Source organism: Peromyscus californicus, unplaced genomic scaffold, assembly GCF_007827085.1.
Source record: "Peromyscus californicus insignis strain IS unplaced genomic scaffold, ASM782708v3 Scaffold_11__1_contigs__length_118956290, whole genome shotgun sequence".
NCBI lineage: Eukaryota > Metazoa > Chordata > Mammalia > Rodentia > Cricetidae > Peromyscus > Peromyscus californicus.
In genome coordinates this window covers 113,883,145-113,909,535 of record NW_026294402.1, presented here as the reverse complement: position 1 = coordinate 113,909,535, position 26,391 = coordinate 113,883,145, and the positions used below count along the sequence as shown (strand labels likewise).

The 26,391-nt window shown below is 48.3% G+C and overlaps 1 protein-coding gene across 2 annotated transcripts in view; it reads right to left on the bottom strand.

Moving 5' to 3' along the window:
- Positions 1 to 416: 416 nt before the first annotated feature.
- The window catches only part of Acvr2b (activin A receptor type 2B), a 40,286-nt gene continuing 14,311 nt past the window's right edge, over positions 417 to 26,391 (bottom strand). Inside the window, exons 2-11 of one of the 2 annotated variants that reach the window (XM_052724083.1) lie at positions 18,780 to 18,987; positions 18,350 to 18,459; positions 18,075 to 18,202; positions 17,854 to 17,997; positions 13,737 to 13,880; positions 13,358 to 13,506; positions 11,457 to 11,571; positions 10,017 to 10,155; positions 9,801 to 9,931; positions 417 to 9,283 (exon numbers count right to left, since the gene is read on the bottom strand). In XM_052724083.1, the coding sequence (XP_052580043.1) occupies positions 9,089 to 9,283; positions 9,801 to 9,931; positions 10,017 to 10,155; positions 11,457 to 11,571; positions 13,358 to 13,506; positions 13,737 to 13,880; positions 17,854 to 17,997; positions 18,075 to 18,202; positions 18,350 to 18,459; positions 18,780 to 18,987 (1,463 nt within the window). In that variant the 3' untranslated portion in view covers positions 417 to 9,088. Of the gene's footprint in view, positions 9,284 to 9,800; positions 9,932 to 10,016; positions 10,156 to 11,456; positions 11,572 to 13,357; positions 13,507 to 13,736; positions 13,881 to 17,853; positions 17,998 to 18,074; positions 18,227 to 18,349; positions 18,460 to 18,779; positions 18,988 to 26,391 lie in introns of both variants that reach the window. The other variant, XM_052724075.1, reaches the window with a different exon arrangement.

Below are 26,391 nucleotides of genomic sequence, written 5' to 3'. Positions count from 1 at the left end.
GCTTCGACGGTATCTTTAACCGTCTCAGCTGTCCAGCCAGCAGATAGGGAGATGGTGCTTAGCTCCAGGCCCACGACAGCAGTCAGCAACTGCATGTGTATCCAGCAGGAACCCACAGACTAGAACCAACCCTGAAAGCAGGGAATGCTATCTTACTGACTTCTAGCTCCCATAAAAAGAAATGTCAAACTCCCTCCATGGGGCTGCTGACAGAATGGCTCAGTGGTTAAGAGCACTTGCTGCTCCTCCAGAGGACCCAAGTTCAGTTCCCAGCACCCACATGTCGGCTCACTACTACCTGTATGACTCCAGCTTCAGAGGATCTGATCACCAGTTTTGGTCTCCCTAGGCATCCACACACAGATAGCATACAAATACACATATACAGAGATACTCACAAAATTTAAAAAAGAAAATAAAAGACAAGGATACTTTATTTATTATTATTTATTTTCATATACAAAAAGATAAAACTTGAAATAGTTCTAGATTTTTCCTCCTATTCTGTTGGGGTGTGGCTGCTCCTTCACACAGGGGGAAAAACTACATTCACATCGGTTTGTTTGAGGACCCAGTGCAGAATTCCAGCAGCAAAACCCCAATGTAGCAGATCTAATTTCAAACTTGACACTCGTTTCTAAAATTACCACAGGGAAAAGGAGCAAAGACCCACTGCAAATGGATGAACTATGATACAATGTTCTTTCCAGAATGTTTGCATTTTGCAACTGTAGTTACATGGATGTCTGCTTCAGGCCATTATAGGGGTGTGTGTGTGTGTGAAAGTGTGTGTGTGTGTGTGTGTGTGTGTAATATATATATATATAAAAATCAGCACACTTTTCAAATCCAGACAGGGTAACAGCGACAAGCTTAACTCTGTATATATATATATATATATATATATATATATATATATTTTTTTTTAAAGACATGATACTTTAGTATAACTTTTGTTAATTCAGTAGTACACACTATTTTCTGTTCTACAAAATGTCTGTTTTATAGCTACAAGGGTGAAAAGTGTCCTACTACATTTACACCTCACATATTCTGGCATACAAACAGTACGTAATCGAATTTGAGCCCAAAACTAGAAGTTTTGAGTTTTAGCACTTGAGAGCTTCCTCATGTCTACAGCCTGAAATCACAGACTAGTCACGCCTCCACACTTTGCAATGACTCGTCATGTTCAACCATGAGAAACAGATGAATCCAAACTTTTAATTACAATTCATATATACAAGTTAGATAACACAGCTCAGTGAGACTTAGCTACCCATCCTAAGGGCAACACACACATTCTCCACTAAGTTAGACAAGTCTTAAGTTTTTTTTCTTCCAAATAATGTACAAATTTAGAAGTAGCTGGTAAAACTGATATATAAGATGGTAAATAAAAAGTGACATTTTCTGTTGGTTCCAAAACCGTCCCTGCAAAATCCCACGCTCTGCTGTGTTTTTTAACTCACTGTCTGTCACGTGCCAAAAGCTCTTCTTCACAGGAATCGACATCAAACTCGATGCAAGGTAAGTTTACAGTACTGCGTAACACTAATCAGATTCAAGGACAAATGTGGAAAAATAGTAACAGGTGAAAAATTTGGCCTTCAACGTCACCATTGGGATCATGTCAAGTTCATGAGCAGATTCTCTTGTACAGTTGAAAAATAGCATCGTGTGGATTTGTGTCAAGGTACTGAAATCTAGAAGTATGTTTCTAATCTGCGGTAACTTTCTCCTTCAATTCTCAAGTACCACTCAATTTTCTTTGCATTTTTACAGAATTCTGGAAAAAAAAAAAAAACAACTGAGGGAAAGCAAGCCGCTGGCATCTGAACAGTTGCGCTCTTGCTGATGGCCCTGGCGTGGCCCATGTGACAACTGCTTGCTCCCAGGCGGCCTCTGACAACTAGTGTTTCCTACTCTGGTCTCTGTCATGCTTTTCCCTTATGGAGAAATTATTTGGCTAAATTCATACACTTAACTTGTGGCAGTGCTCTGGGAAAACCCCACTAGGCTAAAGCACTTACAGGGACCGAAGTCAACAGTCCACTCAGCGGGGGCCGACACCAGACACCCAGAGGGCTGAGTTAAAACATACCAGGAACACGCCGACCCTGGTGTCCCATGGTCAGCGGGACAGCCCAGGGCAGGCAGCTCATGGCTGAGTTACCACTTTTAATCTCAGCCTGCTGTCTATGCCCCAGAGACAAAAATTCAGATGTGGTGATAGCTGGTTAATTAAGCTTTTTGAACTGGTAAAAAAGGCTCTTTAAAAATATATATATATATTTATTTAAAATACATCAAAATGACAAGCAGCCATATCCCACAAGGCCTAATTCCACAGCAACGTATACTACAGACATCTTCCCAGAATGCACTGTGGCAGTGGACGGGGGGCTTCTACCCTGCTGTTTGAAGGAATGCTCTATGTCTGAGCTCTAGCGACTGGAGATGTGTTACAAAGAGCTCATCTTTGGAGCTGATTTGCGTGCGAGACCAGCCAGTTAGGTTGCTTTGCCTATTCAGACACGTGAGAATACTGAACACGGCAGAACACACAGGACACAGAAAGCACCGTTCGGATGACACTCCCAACCAGTCCCACCACAGTGCCAGCACAGGCTTGCCAGAAGCCCCTGGGTCCACTGGGAGAGCTTTGCTTTAAAACAAGTCAGTGGCCACACTCAGCGGACCTCCTGCATGTGTGGTAAAAGTCAGCAGTATCGAGAGGGCCCAGACGGTGATACCGTTCAACACGAGGTCTGAGGTAACTGGTTCTTAAAGTACCCGGATCACACAAGTGCATCCAGAAATGAGGGCTGGAAAGGGGGAGACGGGGAAGGGGCGGGGCTAGAAAAGACAGGGAGAGAGCTTACAGCAGTTGCTTTTGAGGGGTGGCTGACAAAAACAAAGGCACAACAGAATTACATTCCAAGACAGGCGGCCGCAGAGCACAGACGTGTTCTTTATGGGGACCAGAACGGGGGGAACTGGCTTCCAGAACGCAGCGAGATCTGGAACTAAGTGTCCCAAGTAGAACAACATTCTAAACCAGGATGAACAGGGAGCACAGTTGGTTTCAAAGGGCACACTAAGGGTCTCTGAGCAGGAGGGCCCCGTCCAGTGTAGTTCTCTAAGCAGCAGGCTGGAGCCAGCAGGCAGCGTGTAGGGAAGAGGCCTTCCGCCGGACCTCAGACCTGGCCATGGGACAAAGGACTTCACTGAATTATCTGCCTCCCTGTACCCCATGCAAAGCCCCACCTAAGCAACCATCCAAAAGGTGAGATGAAGGCTGCCTAGGCCTTGACAGAAGCCCTCTGCGGGCATCTGAAAGACACCCCCTCTGACCTTCCTCTGTGGGTTCCTGGTTCACAACAGTTAGAGCAGAAAAGCGGCCCTGATCAAAAGGGGCAAAACTCCTGGGGCTCCCCGCTTAATTCCGTCACTATATCCATGCGCCCCACCATTTCCAAAGAATTTGTTTGGTCCTAGATAGTTCTGGTTAGTGGAACTCAGGCCACCAAATCCCCACGTCAATGTCTTCTGTAGCCCAAACCTTTCTCTAGACCCGTTCCTTCACGGCTCTGTCCTACCGCTTCCGCTTCCGGACCCACTGTCGTGACTCCCTCTTATGTAAGGAGCAGACAAACTTTCACCATCAGAACCCTTTGTTCAGCAGAAATCAAACCCACTACAAGCCCCTCCCTTCACCCAGCCACTGTCCTCTCCACAGGCAGGGAGCAGGGCAGAGACATCACTACCCTGTGAGAGGAGCATAGGCCAAGGGGACCCGTAAAAGGACTCTAGGCTGCCAGTGTATTCAGGAACCCGTGCAAGCGCTAAGCTCCAGCACTCACACTCCAGTGTGCGCATGATCCTGAAAGTAAAGCTCATGGCCTTGGATTACAGAAGCATTCTCACTCCAACTCACTAGTTTATAAAAATAATCTGTGGTATAAAACAATCTCCACACGGTGTGGAGCAACTGTCGAGTGACAGAACCAAACGCATGTGTGGCGCTAGACTTCATAAAGTGAAACTTCAAGAGGTGTCTGTCACACAGCTACTCTTTTATTTACAACTCTATCTAAGAACACTGATGCAAAGTGGTCAGGCGTCAGGAACGGGCCTGTGCAACAAGCGTGGATGCTCAAGGACTTGAGACAGGGTTTGTTCATTCACAAAAAAACCGCCTTTGCTTGCCCAAAAAAACTAATGGGGTCACACTTCTCCTCACTGTAAACTCAGACACAAAGTTTACAAATGAACACAGTACCTCTCATCTGCAGAGGTCCAGATCTCCCCGTTTGAATGCACCCATCTGGCTGCACACACTAACTCAGCTGAGACAGTAAACAGATGCTGGCCTGGAGAACAGGAGGCCCTGCAGGGCCCACTGCCCCACACTGGCGTTTTAATTCTTGAGGGAGACATCGCCAGGTGCTGCCATGGATGGGGGAAGTAGCGCTGGCTTGGGCACTACGGAGATGCGCGTAGCACCACTAGAGCAAAGTCTCCCTTCCTTCACACCTGGAAGATGCCAGCATGAAAAATGCTAAAAATTGGTTTAGGAAAAAAAAAAAAAAAGATGTAGGCATTCCTGATCTCAATTCAAATTGTCAGCCCAACAGTGATTTAGAGTAATCACAAATAAGTCCCAATAGCCCACCAAAAAACTTGGGCTGATTTATTGATAGTTTACAGGCCTTTTGAACTAATTTTTTTAAATGTGGTTGAATCAACTAGTTGATTCCCAAGGAAGTGTTTTAAACTTAATTTATTTTTCCTATAAAACTAAATCATTATCCCAAAACACTTCCCTAAACCTCCTTGAGGTCTGGGGTACATTCACAGTAGGGCTACTCAGAATTGCGCATATAGAGCTATACATTGAATCCTGAATGCATAGAAAGTTTATCATCTAGACGGTGAAAAACTCATCAGCTGAATTACTGGGCCAGTGTTAGCTGAGATTGAAATCTGTCACCAGGCCGAACAAGCCAGTACTTCTCAACTGAGTCTTTGCAAACGGCCAGTGATGAAGGGGAGTTCATGTCACCCAAGCTGAGAGAAAAGGGACACCTTACCACCATCCTTTCTGGCTGTTTCTCTAGTTAGCAGATGGATGGTCGGAGAGCATGCTGAACTTCTGGGAAAGGCGTCATCTACCACTCCTGAAATGTAGACCGGGGCTTGATCATCTCTCCAAAGCTGTGCTACCAATAGTCCAAAAAGATGAAATAGCTAATGCTTAGGATCAAGCTGAATGAACTGGAAACTGCTCTCTGATTCGGGGATGTATCTAATGAAGAAGGTCTTGAGAACAACGGTGGGAATTCAACTTTTAATACAGTAGCTTTGCTGTATTATTATATAGGAAAAACAAACAAGATATCCTCCTACCCAGCAATACACACCAGGAACTCCACACACTAAACAGGTAAAATTCTGTGTGTAAGAGAGCCATCCAGTTCTCTAGCTCTGGATGAAACAGTCACTTCTTCGCCTAAGTGGCTAAGCATAGGAACCACCACATGACAGGCTTTCTGAGCCAAAAAGCACATGGCAAACATCAAATATTTGTAGGCTGGCTACCAATTAAAACCATTCATAAAGCCCAAGCCCCAGGGCAGAGCAGCAAGACAGAGAGGGCCAAGGGTGTGGTCAACTCCAGGGAGCAGAGTGGCAGCCCACACACTGTGCTAGAAGCTCAAGCCCAGTCGGGAAGGCTGGCCCAGCCCCACCCAGCAAGCCTGGTAGCCTAGTGATGAGAAACAGATCTGCCCTTTGCTGTGGATGTGTGAGCAGAAGACCCAGCACCTGCCCTTACATCTGGTGTCCATGGTGCCAGGCCAGCCCGTCAGCCCAGATGCCAATGACTGTTCCTAGGCTTCCTTGCCATCCCGTCAATGAGGGTTCTCTGCAGAGCTCCACAACTCAGCAGCCCTGTCCTTGCCTCTTTTGTCCTTCTCTGACATATTCACAGAAATCTCTGGCAACAAATGACTGCCTATTATCACAGGCATTTTAACCAGAACATTCTCCGCCAAAGCCCACTGCCACAGGAGCCTGTTTGGACCACAACATGCAGTGTCGGAAGAAGAAAGCATCTCTAGCCATTTCTCCCCGACTTATCTCATCCCTTTCCACACACACGGACTTCCTCAGTCTTCCAAAAAGCTTTGGGGAGAGGAGACTAGAAGGGAAGTGATATGAAACCTGTGGGAAAATGCAAGGCAGAGGCCCCTTGACCCAACTGGACACAAGAAGAAGAAGAAGAAGAAAAAGAAAGGAAGGAAGGAAGGAAGGAAGGAAGGAAGGAAGGAAGGAAGGAAGGAAGGAAGGAAGGAAGGAAAACAAAGGCCACCCAAGTTTCCAGGCCACACCCTGGGAGATCACCTAGCTTCCAGCATGAGCAACTGGGTGTGTTACCTGAAGCTCAAGGAGGTTTCCAGCCCCTATTCACAGACACCACCACCCAGACTCTCCCTTTTCTAGGCCACAGCAAACAGGTTCCACCTCTTGACACTCCATTCCGATGCAAAGCCTGACATGGACACTGCTGTGGCTGGACACAGGGTCAGCAAAGAGGGGGGCCACCCCCAGAAAAGGTATCAGGCCTGCCCTGCCTGCAATGTGTCATGACTGGGATGTCCCACACCAGAGCTCAGCCAGGCCAGGATGCTTATGACAAGCAGAGAAGCCCACCCAGGTCACAAGGTCACACAGGGAAGATGGGTTTACTGTTTGGCACATCGTGTGACTGGTGACTGGGTCACTCCTGCAGCTAAGTCGCTACATTTCTTAGTGGTTTGTTTGTTAAAAGTAGAGGTCCCCACTGCCTGAGGAGAAAGCTAACGGAAGCAGATATGGCACTTTTCAATAAATATTTAAAGCTCCTTAAAGAAAGAAGAGAAAAGAAAAGCAACTGCTGTAAGACCTGTTTTGCTAGAAAAAAGCATTCTGAGAGAAGAAAATACCACAGCACAAAATCAAATGGGGGCGGAGGGGTCACACGTAACTCACAGAAACAAAGCACACGTCTCCCTACCTACCTGGCCAGCCCACAGTGATCCACGGAGACAAAGGCCAAGGTCTGAGAGGGAAGCCAGCAGACCTTCCTCAGCACCCTGTGCACAGACACCCACAGGAAAGAACAAGCCCAGGGCTGCCCCAGGCACCACACACGACACGCTGAGGGGGGCGACTGCCCAGCCGTGAGCTGTGCCCTCCCAGACTTCACGGCACAGTGACAGGCGCTACAGAGTCTACCTGCTGCCCAAGGAATTAACCCTCAAGAACTACTGAGGGGGTCTGAGGGCTGTGGTTCTGCCCAGTTAAAATAGGGGTGTCATCCTGAATACTACCCAGGGGACTTATGGAACAACACCTGACCCTCGAAGCAACCTAGGAGGAAGTGGCCTACCCTCAAGACAGAGATGTGCTGTTTAAATAATATGGTCTAAACCAGAGTGACGAATGCCCAGACTCAGCTCAGACAGCCACCTACAGCTGACGACAATTATTTACAAGGGAGCTTTTATCAAACAAAAATGGTAGTCCTGACTAGAAGACACAAACTTTTTTCTTTTTCTCTATTTCTTTTAAACTTCCTTGTCATAAAAGCCAACTTACATTAAAATATACTTCCTACAAGACAACACAACTAACAAAATACATAATTAATAAAACGTACAAGTAGAAAATTCTGAGGTATTTCTGGTTTGAGGTGGTCTGTGGTCGTGAAGTTACTTCTTTTACTTTTTAAAATTTAAACCTCGGAAGCCACACAGTAAAGTATGTGTATATATGTGGATGTGTGTGTTTTGTCTGAAAAAGAATTAGCATGTTTCATAAATTAAAAAAAAAAAAATTCCAATGTCGAAACAGCAGCATTAGGAACATTCAGCGCCTGGAGCAAGGTTATGGCGTAATAGAAAAACAGTTTTAGAATATGCACCACTTTAAAGGGTCTGGAGAAAGCCGTGTCCATGAGCCTCAGAAAGGAGTCAGTAATTCCGCTGCATGGGGTCAAGCCAGAGCGGCAGGCCAGCAAGGTCCCCACCCAGGGATCCCCTGGGCCACCCACACTGTGCGGGGGCCCACCATGGGCATTTCCCCAAACTGCCAAGAAGAAACTGCAGTTCAGTATTTCCTCCATGAAAGAGATCTACAGCATCATGTCTAGAGTGTCCACTAAACTGTCACATCCTCCCCCAGTCCTAACACACGAGCAAGGAAGTGCTTCCTCCTGCGGCCAAGCCCATGTCAGTGGGAAGAAACCGGGCAGGGGGGCAGCCTGGCCCTGCTCCTGGACTTTCTCCAGACCCTGTGCTTGCTATTATTACTGCTCGGCCCCATAAGTCCTTACCCTCAATCCCTTGTTACCTGAGAAAACAGCCTCCATACCAAGAGTGTTGCTCCAAATGTGCCCATGTCCAGTGTAGCTCTGCTCCAAACCCTCCCCAGAACATCCTCCCTTCCAACGTCAGTCTAAAGCATCATCTCAGTTTCCCTCTGTTGGGTCAGGATGACACCCACTAGCTCCATGAAGACACATCTGCCATTTCTTAAGCTCACTGCCTGGAAAGGGAGAAACACAAAGTAAAGGGTGGGGGACCCTCTTCTGAGGAAGGGTATGTTCATGTAACAGTCTTCAAAGGTTCCTCTAGTAGAGATTGCAGCATTGAGTTTCCCTAGACAGGAGACGGGTTTCTCTGTGATACAGATTCTGAGACGACAAAGAGAACGCTGGCGGAAATGGATCCCGAAGGACAGGAGGTGGCTGAGGTGGCTGAGGCTCTGCAGCATGGCGCTGGTTCTGCGTTCACAGCTCAGCACCTCAACGCCTGCTGACGTGTCCGCTGTTTGCGATACAGTAGAACAATATGCTGGTAAAAACTGATCCAATCCAAAAATAATATTATTAATAATAATTATAATAATAATAAAAGTCAAGGTGAAGTAGCAGCTGCATCTTATGTGTTTGTTGGTTTTATGGGATTTCCAAAACAAAACACAACGTTTCTCCTTTTTTCTTCAGATCCACTGAGTCTGGAGAGACACTCGTATCCTAGGCTTAGATGCTGGACTCTTTAGGGGGCAGGTCCACGTTGGTGACAGAGGTCACCAGAGAGACGAGACAGTCCGAGGTAGTGCCGTTGACCGACCTCCTGATCAGGGACACCCGCTCCTCCACACAGCCTGCAGAAAGGCGAGCCTCTGCATCATGGTCCCAGCACTCCTCAATGGTCACACAGAGCTGGGCCAGGCCCTGCGGAGCAGTGGGAGGGAGAGAAGAAGGCCTGTTAGGGCTCCGTAGTGAGGGCAGCAGTGATGATGTGTCAGGGGATCAGACAGAACCCATGACCTAGTCACAGCCATTGCAGGTCAATTAGAAGGCTGCGGATTGCAGGCCCCCAGACCCCTGCCCCCGTTAGTCACCCCAGAGTCTGGGCCTCCCTTAGAGCCCCAGGGGAATGTTCACTAAACTTCAACACAGGAAGAAGAGGAACTCCTATACCCCGGGGCAGATGTAGCTGCTAGCCTTGGAGCACCAGACTCAAATCAAATTGTACGTAAAGCCCAAACACAAAGGTCCAACTTTAGCAGTTGAGCCACAGTGGAAACAAGAAGGAGGCCAGGGCCTACCTTATTCCCCACAACCTCAGAGATACCTCCCTAGGGTCCAGGGAACATGGCAGCTTTCCCTTGTTCCTAGGCTCCTGACATACAAGGCAGGTCCCCTCCCCTTCCTTCCCTCAAAAGTCTCCTGAACCCAGCTCCCTCACCGGATGCTTCAGCCAGTGATCCTTAATGGCAGGCCTCATCTTCTTGTGGACAACCACCTCTTGCAGTTCCTCCAGTGAAGGGTGTTGGCCAATCTCCTCCTCAAAGGGCAGCATGTACTCATCAACAGGCCCTGAGAGGTGAGAGGCTGGTGAGATCACACAAGGCCCAGCTCCTGGTTCCCAACCCAGGACACCCAGGGCTGCCAATCCACTCACCATCTGCAGCCTTGCAACGAGAAACAAGCTCCCAAAGCACCAGCCCCATGGCGTACATGTCGATGCGCAGGAAGGCGTCTCTCTGGAAGTTGATGGCTCCCTCCAGCACCTCAGGGGCCATGTACCGTCTAGTGCCAACCTACATGAAGACAGGGGAGGACAGGGTTTCCAGAGACCACTCAAACACACACTAAGCCGGGAGAACCGTAGCCTGTGTGCACAGACAGGTGAAGACAGAGGAATTCAAAACACAAAGCCTCTGAGGCAAAGCCCTACTCCATCAGAGTTAAGATTCTATCTGATGATAACTGTAAAAATATCACAAACTGGAGACAGCACTGAGGAAATAGTTACACTGGTCCTTAAGCATCCCAACAAGCTATTCTGAGGCTTTGGACTCTACGAGATTAATACCTGAAGCAAAGCCAGACACTTAAAAGGTGAGGCAAGAGAGTCAAGAGTTCAGACCAGCCTGAACTACACAGAGAGACCCTCTAATAAACAAGGGAGTGAAGAGAGTCAAGAGTTCAGACCAGCCTGAACTACACAGAGAGACCCTCTAATAAACAAGGGAGTGAAGAGACGGTTTAGCGCCTCTGGTATTTGTCACTCAAGTGTGAAAATGGACGTTTACGATATCTAGAATCCACATAAATACAGCCTGCCTGCAACACCAATACCTGGGAGACAGAGCGGGGGTCCCCGAGCCAGCTGGCTGGACCAACTGGTGAGCTCTAGGCTCAAGCGGAAGACCCAGCCTTAACATCAAGGTGGCAGATGACCAAGGAAGATGCCCAGTGACTACCTCAGGCTTCCACATTCAAATGGGAAAACACATGCTAAGTAAGGAAATAAAGCAACATTTAAGAGGCCAAAACAAAACAGTGAGAATGCATTTAAAAACACCAGTGACTCTCCAGAATGACTTGCTGGCTTAGTTTTTCACTGCTTCGTGTAGGTATTTGGTTGGGATTCTCAGCACCTTTCCTCTCATTTTATCTCACTTAGTAATTACAACTGAGGGCAGGTGGGTGGTTCCGGGGTAAAGCTGCTGCTTGTCAAGTCTGACAAGCAGAGTTCAATCCAAGGGACCCACACGCTCTGAAAAAAGTAACTGGCTTCCTAAAGTTGTCCCCTAACTAAAGCAAGCGCGCGCGCGCACACACACACACACACACTAAAGGTACTTTTTTAAAATAAATGATTACAACAAAAGAGAAAGACTGACATACAGGAGGAGTGGCTGAAGGCCAAATGGGGAGCCTGGATTGTTCAGCTGACTGGCCAGAGGAAGCGTCACCAACCTCCAGGCCTTGGTTTCCCGGCTGGTGAGATAAGAGCCCTGGTTCTAAGTTCCCGGGTAGCTCCAAAGTTGCTCCAGCTGATCCCCTGAGCATCAGCCCTATGCCAGCCCATACTCCTGCCACCCAGACTCCTTACCTGCCCATGGGTGTCCCCTGGAGGCTTCCCTGGCTCGAACCGAACGGCCAGGCCGAAGTCTGCCAGCACAGCAGTGAGGTCACTCTTCAGCAGCACATTTTTGCTTTTGAAGTCCCTGTGGAGACCAACAGACTCGCTGAAGCCCAGCATCCAGTCGACGACAGATCACGATCCTCTTCTCGACATGGCTCTCAAAGTACTAGAGCTGGGGCTTGCAGCTCTACCATCCCCAGTTCTCTGGGGCAGGAGGCAAAACTGCCTGGGAGTCCCTCACCCGCCTTCTCTGGAAGGCTTCTGCTGGAGCCTGCAAGCAGGTCCCATGGTGGCTGGGCAGACCCTATACCACAGTTCTAAAGGCCAGACAGTAAATTCTCAGAGGGCACGGCACATGAGTCTTCCGAGAAGTTTACCATATTTGGAATGGAGCAAGAATTTAAAATTAGCTTGCCAAAGCTGCACAGGCAGAGCAGAGCAAGAGTGTGTGCAGGCTCTCAGCTCTGCAGTCCTCAGTTCTCCCAGCTTCTATCGCAGCCTTGCTGTGAACATTAAACTGAGGACTACAGATTCGTCAGCTCACCCCAACACTTACTAAGCATTGTTGTTAAGCTGAACTACATGCAAGAGTCAACTCTGCCTCATGTATGTCACGACTGTCAACACCACCAGGAGCCCCTCCGTCAGTCACAGACCAGACTGAAGTAGCTGTGGGGCCTTGATTCAGCTGCATCTACTATTGCTCCATCACCTGTGCGGAGGGGCCAAGGACAGCTCCACCTCACCTATCGGAACAAGGTTCAGTGAGTTGGCATTTCTTGAGCGTTTGGAACAGTGTCTTCTTTGGGGGGTGGGGGTGGCGGGGGGGGGGGGGGGGGTGTTGAGAAGGGTCTCGCTGTGTGGCCTTAGGTGACCTAGAAATCACTATGTAGTCCAGGCTGGCCTTGAACTCACAGAGCTCCATCTGCTCCTGCCTCCCTAGTGCTGGGATTAAAGGTGTGCACTACCCACCCAGCCCCACTGTGTACCATTTAATAGGACACAACAGTGCCAAGTTAACTAGGTGGTTCTTAAGGAGTGACTCAAGGCTGGCATGATGGCTCATGTCTACAAGCCCAGAGTCTGGAAGGCTGTAGGAGTCATGAGTTCAAGGGTAGCCTGAGCTACATAATGAAACGCTAACTCAAAAAACAAAAGTATGGCTGGGTGGTGGTGGTACATGCCTTTGATCCCAGCATTTGGGAGGCAGAAACAGGTGGATCTCAGAGTTCAAGGTCAGGCTGGTCTACAGAGTGAGTTCTAGGACAGCCTGGGCTACACAGAGAAACCCTGTCTGGAAAAAAAAAAAAAAGATATGGCTCAGAAGTCCTAAAAGATCCTAAGACAGTTTTTTGTTTGTTTGTTTGTTTGTTTTTTGTTTTTGTCGGAGCTGAGGACCAAACCCAGGGCCTTCAAGCGTTCTACCACTGAGCTAAATCCCCAACCCCCCTAAGACAATTTTAAGAGCCCTGTGAGGTCAAATCATTTTTGTAGTAATATACCATTTGCCTTCATCCCAGTATAATGTCATCGCCATGATACATAACCAAACACACGTGCTGTACACCAGTAAACATCAGCAAACATAACCTACATAGATTAGATAAATAGAGTCCTTTTAAGGATACAAAATGGTCTTGACCAAAATCTGAGAACAGCTCTCCTAAAGGAGGTAGCACTTCCTCGTATGCCCAGTAGAGGGCTCCAGAACACCGACATGGAAAGCTAGCCATCTCCAACACACAGGAAGGCCAGGTTTGCTTCCACACGCCACAGACACATTCAGGAAGGGGAGTCACCTCTGGTTTCCAAGACCAGCCCTCTGGGCAACCCCAGCACATATCAGGGGGGCTCCTTAACCCATATACCTGTGGGCAATAGAAGGCTTGTGGCCCTCACCACGACACCAGGGCACATCCTCATGCAGGTATGAGAGGCCTCGTGACATCGTCTCTGCCACATGACATAGTTCATTCCACGTGATGATGTTCCCCTTGAGGTAATCCGTGAGGGAGCCCTAAAAGAAGGCAGCACAGACTGTGGGCAAAGGCTCCAAATGCAGAACAAGATGCAACCCAGCCAAGTCCCAGGAGGAACATCTATCTCACTGCAAAAGTGCCAGGTGGGCAGAGTGGTGATTCTTGCCATACAAGTGACTGGGGAGAGAGGTGCACCTGACACAGGAAGGGGTCAGGGGTCATGAGAACGATCTGTCTCATTGGGGTCTCTCTGGTGGGTGTAGCTCACCTTGTCGTGGAAGGCTGTGATGAGCCACAGCTCCACCTCCAGGTTGGAGCCTCGCTTCTCGGCGGCAATGAACTGCAACAGGTTCTCGTGCTTCATGCCGGGTGTGCTGAAGATCTCCCGTTCACTCTGCCACGACTGCTTGTCCTGAGGCAGGGAGGGAGGCAGCTCAGTCTTGCCTCTCAGAGCCCCACAGCAGCACAGCCACCCAACACACCCATCTCCATGCCCAGTCCTTGGCTTCCCAGCCCCAGCACTTGCAAAAGGCATCTGTAGAACCAGGCCAACCACAACCTCCGAGGTGGCTGACACCAGCACCCTGATTTACAAACGGGATCACAAACACCAAGTGAGGTGCCCAGTGCCAGCCTGCAGGTGCTCGATCTTCTAAGTGTCTTGGGCAACAACTACTGGGATTGCCTGGGTCTGAAGCCTCTGAGGAGATCTTAATGTCAAAAACCAAACCCAGGGACTGGAGAGATGACTCAGGAGGTAAAGATCCTGCGTGGCAAGCACAAAGACCCAAGTTCGGATCTCCGACAGCTACATAAAGTCAAGTGTCATGTCAGCCTGTGGCCCAGTGCTGGAAGCCGGAGGGGCAGAGACAGAGGGTCCCTGGGACTTGCTTGCAAACTAGTCTATCCAATCAGTGAGCTCCAGGCTCAGTGAGAGACCTTGTCTCGAAAAAATTAAAAAGTAAGAAACTAGAGAGGTGGCTCTGGGATTAAGAGCACTGGCTGCTCTTCCTGAGTACCCAGGTTCAATTCTCGGCACATACATGGAGGCTCACAATTGTCTGTAACTCCAGTTCCAGGGATCCAATACCCTCTTCTGGCCTCCACAGGTTCCAGGTATGTATGTGGTACACACAGATACATGCAGACAAAACACCCACACACATAAAAATAAATATTTTTTATTAAAAATAAATAAAAATAAAAAATTGGGGGGCTGGAAAGATGGCTCAGAGGTTAAGAGCACTGGCTACTGGCTGCTCTTCCAAAAGTCCTGAGTTCAATTCCTAGCAACCACATGGTGGCTCACAACCATCTATAATGAGATCTGGTTCCCTCTTCTGGCAAGTAGGCATACATGCAGACAGAACACTGTATACATAATAAATAAATAATATTTGCTCTGCCCACATATAGCTAGGGCTATGTACTGCCCAAAGGAGGCAGTGTTTGTTGCCATTGTATGTGACCTCTTAAAAGAAGAGGAGATATATTTTAAAAGTATCTTGACTTCAAAATTTGGATCTAAGGATATGTTGCTTTGGAAAAGAGACTATGCTTTTGTTTCCACAGGAAGAAAGAAACTGTGGATTTGTTCCAGGTTAAGATGGATCAGATTTGATCAAGCAAGGCCTCCTGAACCTTGACAGATGGTATCTATCAACAAAGGTTATAGCCGGTCTTCCCAGGACTTGACCATTATCTTGATTTTTCTCAGTATCCCCATAAGATTACCAGCACCCCCAATCAGCAGGAATTAGTATGAAAAGCTATGCCCAGATTCTCAAAATATTATTTATAAATGTTTATTTTTATTTAAAGGAGGTTAATTATAAATGCAATCTCTTTCTAAAGAAGAAAAAGAGATACAGATATGATAGGATGAAAGGGTAGATTACTGAATTTACTTTTTTTTTTTTAATTTATTTTGCAATACAATTCAGTTCTACATATCAGCCACGGATTCCCTTGTTCTCCCCCCCTCCCGTCCCCCTCACCTTCCCCCCAAACCCCCCCCCCATTCCCATCTCCTCCAGGGCAAAGCCTTCCCCACAGACTGAGGTCAACCTGGTAGACTCAGTCCAGGTAGGTCTAGTCCCCTCCTCCCAGGCCGAGCCAAACAATCCTGCATAGGCCCCAGGTTTCAAACAGCCAACTCATGCAATGAGCACAAGATCTGGTCCCACTGCCTGGATGCCTCCCAAACAGATCAAGCCAATCAACTGTCTCACCCATTCGGAGGGCCTGATCCAGTGGGGACCCCGCAGCCATTGGTTCATAGTTCATGTGTTTCCATTCGTTTGGCTATTTGTCCCTGTGCTTTATCCAACCTTGGTCTCAACAATTCTCGCTCATATAAACCCTCCTCATTCTCACTAATTGGACTCCCAGAGATTCACCCGGGGCCTAGTCATGGATCTCTGCATCCAGATCCCTCAGTAGTTGGATGAGGTTTCTAGCACAACAATTAGGGTGTTTGGCTGAATTTACTTTTAAAGAGCAACAACTTGTTTGAATTGTTTCACATTGCTATTGATTTTAGCTTATTGATAAAAATTTAAAGTTAATTTTGTAATACTGTATATATATTTCTTGTATATGTACTGTATATACATAAACTCTTGTTTAAGGTATTAGGTTTATGTAATTCACTTAAAATTGTAATGTATAATTAAGAAATACAGATTAATAATTATTCATCTATGATAAGCAAACTGATAGTCACGTTAGTTAAGTTTTCTAGGTATACATAGATAAATTTCAATTAGGTAGGTAATCTTCAAATACTTCAAAGGCCTACAGAATATGGCATCTAAAATGTTTTAAAACTTATACTTTTCTGGACAGTGAGACATGTCTGCTTCTGGCAGGACCAATTTACTTCAAAGAGGAAGATGGGCATTCAAGACACTCCATATGGAGTTTATCTTCTTCTTGGCAAAACTGGCCACTAGGGCAAGAAATTGCTCTTGCCTGGACTGCTTGACAGTATGTTGGATAAACTGAACATACAGAACCCATAGGAAAATAACCACTATACTTTGCCTAAACAGGGTGAGATGGTCCTTCAGGTTCCTGCTTCACAGAAGATACTGCCAGACATTCTGCAGGACACAGAGGAAAGTGACTGATGAACTTTGCCAATAGGCGAGACAATCCTTCAAATTTCCTGCTTCCCTAAAAAGTCTTCCAGAGACTCTAGGCCTGTAGGCTGAAGATGGATGCCCCAATGTTGCAGAGGAACTTTGGGTGACTGTCCAGGCAGCCAGATGTCTCTGTCATTTCTAGAGTTTTGGAAGTTGCTTACAATGCACTTCTTGTTTACTTAGGTAATAGGTCCTTCTAGGGTCTTTGATGGAGTTGAAGACTGATCGTTATAATTATAGTTTTCCTTAGTTATGATAAAAGGTAAATTAAATATAAAACTTCAGACTCACATATATAGGATTGATGATAGAATATTTTCTTTAATTTTACCAAATACAGATAGACTAGATATTATAACTGTAATTCTTGCTTGAAAACTCTGCTATATATAATTTTACTATTTAAAGTTAAAACCTTCCTTTTTGATTAGATAGAAAAGGGAAAGTGCTGTCGGATGTCTTTCTATAACTGTGAATATGTGTTGCTCTCATTGGTTGATAAATTAAGTTGTTTGGCCAATGGCAAGGCAGAATAAGGTTAGGCGGTACATTCAAATGGAAGACAGAGACAAGAAGGGTGGAGTCAGGAGAGATACCAGTCTGCTGCCCAAGGAGCAACAAGATGCCAGCAGACCGGTAATGCCATGGCCACATGGCAACATACAGATTAACAGAAATAGGTTAATTTAAGATGAAAGAGCTAGCTAGCAAGAAGCCTGAGCCATAGACCATATAGCTTGTAATTAATATAAGCCTCTGTGTGTTACTTGGGACTGAGTGGCTGCAGAGACCAGGTGGGACACAAGAAGACATCCGACTACAAAAAATAAAAAAATTTGTAAAAGGTGGAGAGCCAGGCATGGTGGTACACACCTTTAATTCCAGCATGTGGGAGGTGGAGGCAGGTAGATCTCTGTGGGTTCCAAGCCAGCCAGGACTACATACTGAAACTGTCTCAAAAAAAAAAAAAAAAAAAAAGGTAGAGTGCAATAAAGGAAAACACTCAAGTGTCAAACTCTGGCCTCCACACACACACCTGTGCCTACATGAACGTGTGAGTCACATACACAGAAGTAACAGCAAAACCCCAAACCAACATGGGTCAAAGTTTGGCAGCATCTGACCCTAATCCTCTGATGGACTCTCACCATGTGATCAGGAGTATGGATGGCCCTATGGTTGAGACTCTACCGAAGACCACAGTGAGAGAAGATGGCCTGGATGCCCCCAGAAGCTCACCTGGAGGGGGAAGATCTTTACAGCTACAAAGTCATTCATGAGTTGAGCCTTCCAAACGCAGCCAAAGCGACCCCGAGCCTTGATCTCCAGCAGCTGCAGTGGCTTCAGGCCCACCAGCGGGGATGGGGGTGGAGGCCCAGGATCCTGGGAAAGCAAGGGCTAACGGGAGTCTGCCCAGCCATTCCTCCTCCCAGCCCTGTCCCATGCTGACACTGCCTCACCTCATGGATGTCCACATGGCCGTAGGGAGGCTTGCGATGGCGATACATCCAGAAGGCCAGCAGGACGATAAGGGAGAGGCCCCCAATGGGCAGCAGCGAGTAGGCCAGCACCGTGAGCAGGGTGGGGGCTGTCGGGGGTGGCTCGTACGTGACTGGGGGACATATGGAGCCCTGTGTCACACAGCCCGCCCACTCCAACCCTCCAGTAGTCCCTGCAACCACTGCCCCCTGGCGCCAGAGTGTCTCATTTTTCCTTCTTTCCACGGGCTCCTCACCTTCTGGGCCCCCAGGCTCTGGCAAGTGGGTAAAGCGTTCGTTGCAGAAATTGCCTTCACAGCAGCAGAAGTACACCTGGGGGTTCTCCTCAGTGGCCACACACTCCTGCCTGCAAGCCCAGAGTCCATGTTACAAACTCCAGGGCAGGGAAGGCAAGGCTCTCCCAGGCCCCTCCCCACAGACAGAGCAGCTCCAGCGAACACCAGCAGGTGGGTGAACCCACTTCCGCTATAGAGTGACCCAAGTCTAAGACGGACAGCCAGGCACAGCCAGGCACTGAAACCTGAACTGAGGAGAGCAAACACCAGTACAAGGGCTTGGGATCCTGGGCATTGCCTCGGAAGCCGTTTTCCAGCTCAGACATCCTGCGATCCGTGGATGGAGAGCTGGGCGGGCTTCAGCAGTGGGAGCGCCCCCAGCGTAAGTTACCTGTCGTAGCAATTGAAGTCATCCAGCCAGCAGCCCTTCTTCACCAGCTCGATAGTGCCGGAGCTGTTGCGCCAGGAGGCGTAGCAGTGCAGCCGCTTGTCCTGTTCGCCCTCGCAGCGCTCCAGGCCGCTCTGGTTGGTGCGCTCTAGCTCCCAGTTGGCATTGTAGTAGATACACTCCCGAGTCTCAGCCTCCCCGCGCCCGGAACCTGTGCCCAGAGAGGAGAGACGCTGAGCAGATGCCAGTGGCTTGTAACCGGTGAACGAGGCCGTGCTGAAGGCACCTGCAGGAGACACTAACTCACCCCTCTGCCCTCGATGCTGAACCCCTTCCACCCACAGCTCTTAGAAAGACCAGACTAGTTTTTCTTCCTCAGTCCCCTGCCCACACTGGCCAGTAATCAGGGAGGAGCCTTCCGGCACTGTTCTTGCCTGGTGCTCGCCTGGTACTGCAGAATATCTAAGCTTTCTGAAAAGGGGTAAGCTCAGGGTCACCAAGGGGCATTTCTCTCAGACAGGAAGGATAAGCTGCAATCCCAGACCAACTCTGCAGCTGGGTTTGGCCAACACCCCCAGACACACTCCATCCACTCTTGCATGTTCTTTCCCCAACAGAAGTTCCATCCAGATGGCTGAACGCGCCGACTTAGCGTAGCCTCATTCACCCAATCCGTCTTTCTCATCAACCCTACCAACAAGCCACAGTCCCAACCGTTTTGCCCACAATGACCCCATGAACCTACAGATGTAGGATAAGAAAGAGTACACAGCACCAAAGAAGGCTGTCTTGGTACCTCACAGGACCTCTCAACAAGGGGTGGATTTACTACCTCACTTCTAGAACCCTAGAAACCCTAAAGGAAATCACATTAACTCAGCCCCTCTGCACCTCAGCCCACCAGCAACCCAGCTTCCAAAGGTGCCAGGAGCCTGGGTGGCACCTTTATTGCCCGCCATACCCCAGGCTACTGTGGCAGTAGCTGGCAGTTGAACTAAGTACCCAGTCCAGGTACAGACCTGCTTCTCTCCAACCTGGAGTCCCACTGAACAACAGCAGCCATGTTAGCAGGGACTGTTCGACACATCCAGAGTGTGAGTAAAATAACGCCAACAATCCCCAGGACAAGGTGACAGCATCGGCACCATGAACACTTGTATAAGAAGTAGAAACAATATTATTATTTGTGTGTGTGGTTTTTCAAAACAAGGTTTCTCTGTGTAGCCCTGGCTGTCCTGGAACTCACTCTGTAGACCAGAATGGCCTCAAACTCACAGAGATCGGCCTGCCTCTGCTGGGATTAAAGACATACATCACGGTGCCTGGCTGACACACAGAGGCTATTGTATGTGTCCTCCGCCATTGCCTCCAAGTGCCCAGCTTCCCCCACAAGACTGGGAAGCTGACCCCAAACAGATGGGGTAGACACACAAGGACAGAGCGCTGTGGGTGCACTGCTTAGAGAAAGACTTTGAAAGGAAGGGCTAACTAAGAACAGATGGCTTCAATATGAAGCCACACACCGGCTATGCAAGCTTAGGGTGAACCCAGGGCTTCACGGATGTTTGGCTCCACGGTGTCCTAGGTTCAACCTCCAGCTCAGGAGAGCATCCACCTCCATTTGGACAACAATCAGCCCCCTGTTCAGGATGAGGAGTCACACGGGGAACATAAACAGAGCGGGCCTGAGGCTGGCCTAGCTCCTCTCTCAGGCTACTGTCAGGCAGGAGCCCCTCTGCACTTCCTGGGAAATCCGTGTCAAGGCTCTAGGTAGGACCTAAAGGCTCAGGATGTCACCTGAGCAACTGACCAGGCCTGCTCACAGCAAACCCTACAGAGCAGCTTCTTCACAGCTGTGTGCCTGGAGCAAGTCACCTAGCCACATTATGGAGAAGTGACTGACAGCCTGCTTCCTAAGGCTGTGGAGATCCTTCCAGTCCAGGCCTCACACCAAGCCTGCCGGCAAGCTTTGCATCCCATGTGACATTCCACACCCCTCCCACACCACACCCAGGCTACTGCCAGCTGGAGACCCAGGGGCCGCCCACTTCCTCTCTCCTCCCTGGCTCCCTTTCTTCACACTCTCACACCGGCTATTTATAGCCTATGGCAAAATTCCAACCACAAGGCCACCTAGCCTTTTAATAGATGAAGGCCTCCCGCCCACATCCCCTGCAGCCAGGTCAGGAGTCTCCCCAACTGGCCCTGCCTGCTTACCCATCCCAACAAGAGAGACCCCTACACAGCTACATTTCCACCGGTCCCCAGGACCACAGCCAAGGCAGCTAGGGACAGGGAACCTAAAGGAGAGAAGGGGGGCGGGGGGGGGGGGGGAGGGGGATGAGGCTAGAGCATGAGGAGGATGCGATGCACACAGCACACATGCATGAACACTGCAGTGACGTTTCTTAGACTCCTCTACCCTGGGGCTGGGGATGTGGCTCAGTGGTTACGAGCACTTATCCTTGCAGAGGGCTGGGTTTGGTTCCCAGCATCCACAAGGTAGCTCACAACCACCTGTAACTCCAGTTCCAGGGGATCCAATGCCCTCTTCTGGCCTCCACGGGCACTGCATACACGGTACACATGCATGCAAAGTACCAACACACATAAAACAGAAATAAATCTTTAAAAAAAAATCGTTACTCAACTAACGGAGGTGGCACACACTTTTAATCTCAGCATTTGGGAGGCAGAGGCAGGCGGATCTCCGAGTCCCACCTGTATTTGTGTGCCATCTGGACTGACATCCTCTTGGCACTACAAAGCATGAGAACCCTGAGAGGGCCACTTCACAGACGACAGAACTGAAGTACAGTGGCTCTTTGGAAGCCACTCCCTGAAATGCCTATGCTTCGGAGCCATGGGCCGGCAGAGTGACCTCACCCTAACTTCATCTGCTCTCAGGCTGGACCCTAGGATTACGTACAGCAAGCAGTGCCGTAAGCAAAGCATCACAAAGCTTTACGACCTTCGTGGGCTCCTTTGTGGGCATTCCCTCTCAAAAAACGCTGAGGCTAAGCACCTTCGAGTCGGTAGATACTGCTAAATTCTCCAGTTTTCAAGCAGCCTCACTGAGTCACAACCTCATCCAGGCTCCTGTGACACACATAGCACCTTCCCGACTACAAGCCTTTCCTGGGAACGACTGTCATCCCTCTTCCCTATGTGGAGTAAAGTCTATGTCCTTGGGGGTAACCTGTTTATAACTGCACAGTAACCCCCGTGCCGCTTGTCATGCTGTCAAAAAAACAAAAAACCAACTCTGGTGCTAACGTGCCCAGGACATTTCTTGTAGTGTTTTCTCAATTTATTTCCCTACTTTCATTTTAAGGCTTTCTGCCCACTTTTATTTTCTATAATTCAATCTAATGCTTCTTTCTTTTTTTTTTTTTGGTTTTTCGAGACAGGGTTTCTCTGTGTAGCTTTGCGCCTTTCCTGGAACTCGCTTTGGAGACCAGGCTGGCCTCAAACTCACAGAGATCCGCCTGGCTCTGCCTCCCGAGTGCTGGGATTAAAGGCGTGCGCCACCACCGCCCGGCTAATGCTTCTTTCTTAAAACCAGACGTGAGTCCTAACGCACTCGTGGTTTAAATTTGTGTTTTCTGGTTTCTCTTTTCCCCTTGCAGTTCTGGTGATCAAACACTGCACTTCATGCAAACTAGCCACATGCTGGCCAACAAGGATTACCTTCTAAAATACCCTGTGTTGCCACTTCTGGCCGGGAAGCGAAGGTTCACTCCTAAACTAGTGTAAGCTAGTCGTTGAAGTTAATGAGCCTTCCCGCCGTCTCTCCCGGAAGTGACTGGTTTAACTCCATCACCTTTCAGTTTTCATTAATAATTGATCTTCATTGGGAATAAACTTTTAATGCATCATATTCAGTATTTAATATTTTTGCTGCCTGTATCTATCTCTAAAACATTATTTGTGGTTTATACAGCCAAGATTGCTTTTTTTTTTTTGCTGCTATAATGGGATCTTGAGTCTAGGTACATTAGCTACCTTTTGAGGGAAGTCTGCACGGGTGCTTGCAGCCAAGGCAGGGCGGGAGGATGCTTGCTCATTGGGGTGGGTCAGGAAGCAGCGACAAGGCTTGAAGCAGGGCTGAGCTACCACACCTTAAGGCCACCTGCAGTGACCCACTTCTTCCAACTAAGCTGTGGTTCCCAAAGGCTCCAGAACCTCTGAAAACAGCGCCACCAGTGGGAAACAGTATTCCAACACATGAACTTACAGGGGACATTTCACACACCAAAACATGGAGATCTCTAACCATTTTGGGATTGAAATGCTACCAATGTTTTGTTTGCTTCTTTTTCTAGAAGAATCTCATTCTGTGTCCCGGGCTGGCCTCGGGCTTGTGATCTTCCTGTCTTAGCCTCCCTGGACTGCAACTGTGTGTAGACTTGTATTGAAAACTTAATCCTCGATGCAAAGTGGGGGGGGCCTTTTAAGAGATGAATGGGTCATGGGGGCCCTTACTTCATGGATGAACTAATGTCATAGCACAGAGTAGGCTGGTAATCGTGGGATTTATAAACACCCCCCCCCCAACCCCATCTCTCTCACTCTCCATGTGATTTCTTCCACTGCATGAAAGGGTAGCACTGAAGCCTTCCCTAAATGTTAGAGTCACACTCTTGGATTTACCAGCCTCAACTACTTATAAATCGTCCAGTGTGTGGTACTGCTTGTTACAGCAGCAGCCAGACTAAAATACCCACATCAGCTACCTTTCTCATCACTGTGACCAAATACTTCACATGCACCTAAGGGAGCCAGGAAGCCAGTCCTCAGCGAGCTTTGTCCTTTTCTCTTTAATTTAGTCCCAGTCCTGTTCCAGGGTCGGACATCCCTCAGTCCAACCTCTCTGGAAAGACCCTCAGGCACAACCAATGGCGTGCCTCATGAACAGCCTAGGTTGTTTCTTAACTCAATCCAGCTGACAGCAAAGTGACCACTGCCTACCCCTTCTTCATATTGCCCAAGTTCGTGTCATTTGGTAATCCTTTAAGATCTTACTTTCAGTTCACTGTTTCTTCCTATCACTATGTCTAATCTGTTTATCTCGTCTATTTTATTTTTATTTTATTTATTTATTTATTTTGGTTTTTCAAGACAGGGTTTCTCTGTATAGCTTTGCGCCTTTCCTGGAACTCGTTTTGAAGATTAGGCTGGCCTCGAACTCACAGAGATTCGCCTGCCTCTGCCTCCTGAGTGCTGGGATTAAAGGCGTGCGCCACCACCGCCCGGCCTTATTTTTATTTTTTAATTATTTTTATTTCATGTGCACTCATTTGCCAGCATGTTTATTTGTGTGAAGGTGCCAGATTACCTGAAACTGGAGTTACAGACAGTTGTGAGCTGCCACGTGAGTGCTGGCAATTGAACCAAGTCCTCTGGAAGAGCAGCAATGCTCTTCATCGCTGAGCCATCTCTCCAGCCCCCTTATTTTTATTTTTTAAGACAGGGTTCCTCTCTGTAGCCCTGGCTGTCCTGAAACTCACTATGTAGACCAAGCTGGCCTTAAACTCACAGAGATCCACCTGCCTATTCCTGTCAAGAACAGTACCAGCTTGCAAAGTATGCACAAAACCTAGGATTTTGATGCCCAGCACCTAGAAAAGAAGAAGTAAAACACACACCCCCCAAAGAAAAAAAATGTGATGAGGTGTACGTGTGCCAGGAACAGAACGCAGGTCCTCTGGGAGAGCCAGAAATGCCCTAACCACTAGACCATCTCCACAGCCATCATCATCCTGGGTCAACTTTGATATTCTGTTCTTTGGACACTTCCAATCCCCCTCTAATTTTTTTATTTACCTTTATTATTTTTAATTCTGTATATGAATGCAGATGAGTATAGGTGACCTTTGAGGCCAGAGGCACTGGATCCCCCTGGAGCTGGATTATAGGTGATATGTGCCACCACGTGGTGCTGGGCACTGACCTTAGAACCTCCACAAGAGCAGTGCGCGCCCTTAGCCAGAGTATCTCTCCAACACCCTCCTCCTCCAATTTTAATTAAAATTTACTGACTTTTCGTTTGCTCATTTCTGATGACTTTCACTTGTGATAGATTTTTTTTTCTCAGATTTGATATTGGATATCAAAATTATGTCCAATGGGGTCTTTTCTGTGGAAACACTACCGTCCAGAGAGAAGTGGCCACTTTTGCTTCTGCCAAACTCCATACCAATCTGGAACACCTTTAATTTCTTGATTTAAAGTTTCCCAGAACAGGACATGAACTTTCTAACTCCCAGTTCATGCTTAGAGTTATAAATTCTCAGAGGAAGCTGCTCCCGCCTCCACCTGCTCCCCGTTCACCCTCGGCTGAGACATCACATTATCTAGTTGCTTTGTCAGCCATAGGCTACACGCTTTCCCTAAAGGGTTGACAGCAAGGAAGCCTTAGGGCGGGAGGACCCTAACCTCAACTCAACATCTACTGAACCTGTGCCTCTCAACTACGGAAATGGGCAGGCCTGAAGGAATGAGCAAGTTTCAGCAAGGTGTGTGTGTGTGTGTGTGTGTGTGTGTGTGTGTCTGTCTGTCTGTCTGTCTGTCTGTGTGTGTGTGTCTGTCTGTCTGTCTGTCTGTGTGTCAGAGAATATGCCCTAAAGCCAGGCAGTGGTGGCTCATGCCTTTAATCCCAGCACTTGGAAAGAAGAGGCAAGCAGACCACTTTAAGTTTGAGGCCATCCTGGTCCAAAAAGAGAGTTCCAGAACAGCAAGGACTACACAGAGAAACCCTGTCTCAAAAAAACAAAACAAACAAACAAAGTATATGTCCTGTGCATGCAGGTCCCATGGAGGTCAGGAGCGTGTATAAGATCGCCTGGAGCTGCAGTTACAGGAGTTTGACAGTCACCAGATGTGGGTGCTGGGAAGAGAACTCAGGTCCTCTGGAAGAGCCAGAAGCCTTCCAACCATTGGACCATGTCTGCAGCCCAGGATAAGCAACCGTACCTAGTGGAGGAACAGGACTTGTTTTCTGTGTCTTCACGCTCCCCTCTCACGTCCCTCCACATGCAGCTCGTTACTTTTAGCATTTCACGAGGCTTCTCAGTTCATTCGTCCACTATAAATGCCACAGAGAATCCAAGAGCATCTTCCAAGGTGACAGGACGAAGCCAGGGCATCTAATGTCACCTCACCAGACTCCATAAACAAGTCCCTGGCACCACCGCTCTACAGAACAGGGTGTGGCCCAGGGCCTTCTGCCGGCCCTGTAATTCCTGAACAACACTGGAGAGCGCGCTACCAGATGACATTAGTGTTACAGGCATGTGTCCTCCCTCACAGAGAACTTTACCAAAGCCTAAGCCTGAAGGAATAAAAAACCCACAGAAAGGACAATTCAGAGCTAGCAAGTGGACAGAGAAGCAGAACTGACATACAGACCCCTTGACTGGCCATGAACAAAGCTGTGCAGCAGATTCCCACCACAGAAACAGCCAAGACTTGGCACTCCATGGCATCAGGTGTCACCGTAACAATGGAGTAAAAAGGAGTCCAAAGACAGAGGATGGGCCGGTTAGGGCGGGCAGGCCCTCGGGCTCTCTCGTGGCTGGAGGCTGCCTTGCTCTGGGTGGGAAGGAGCAGGTCA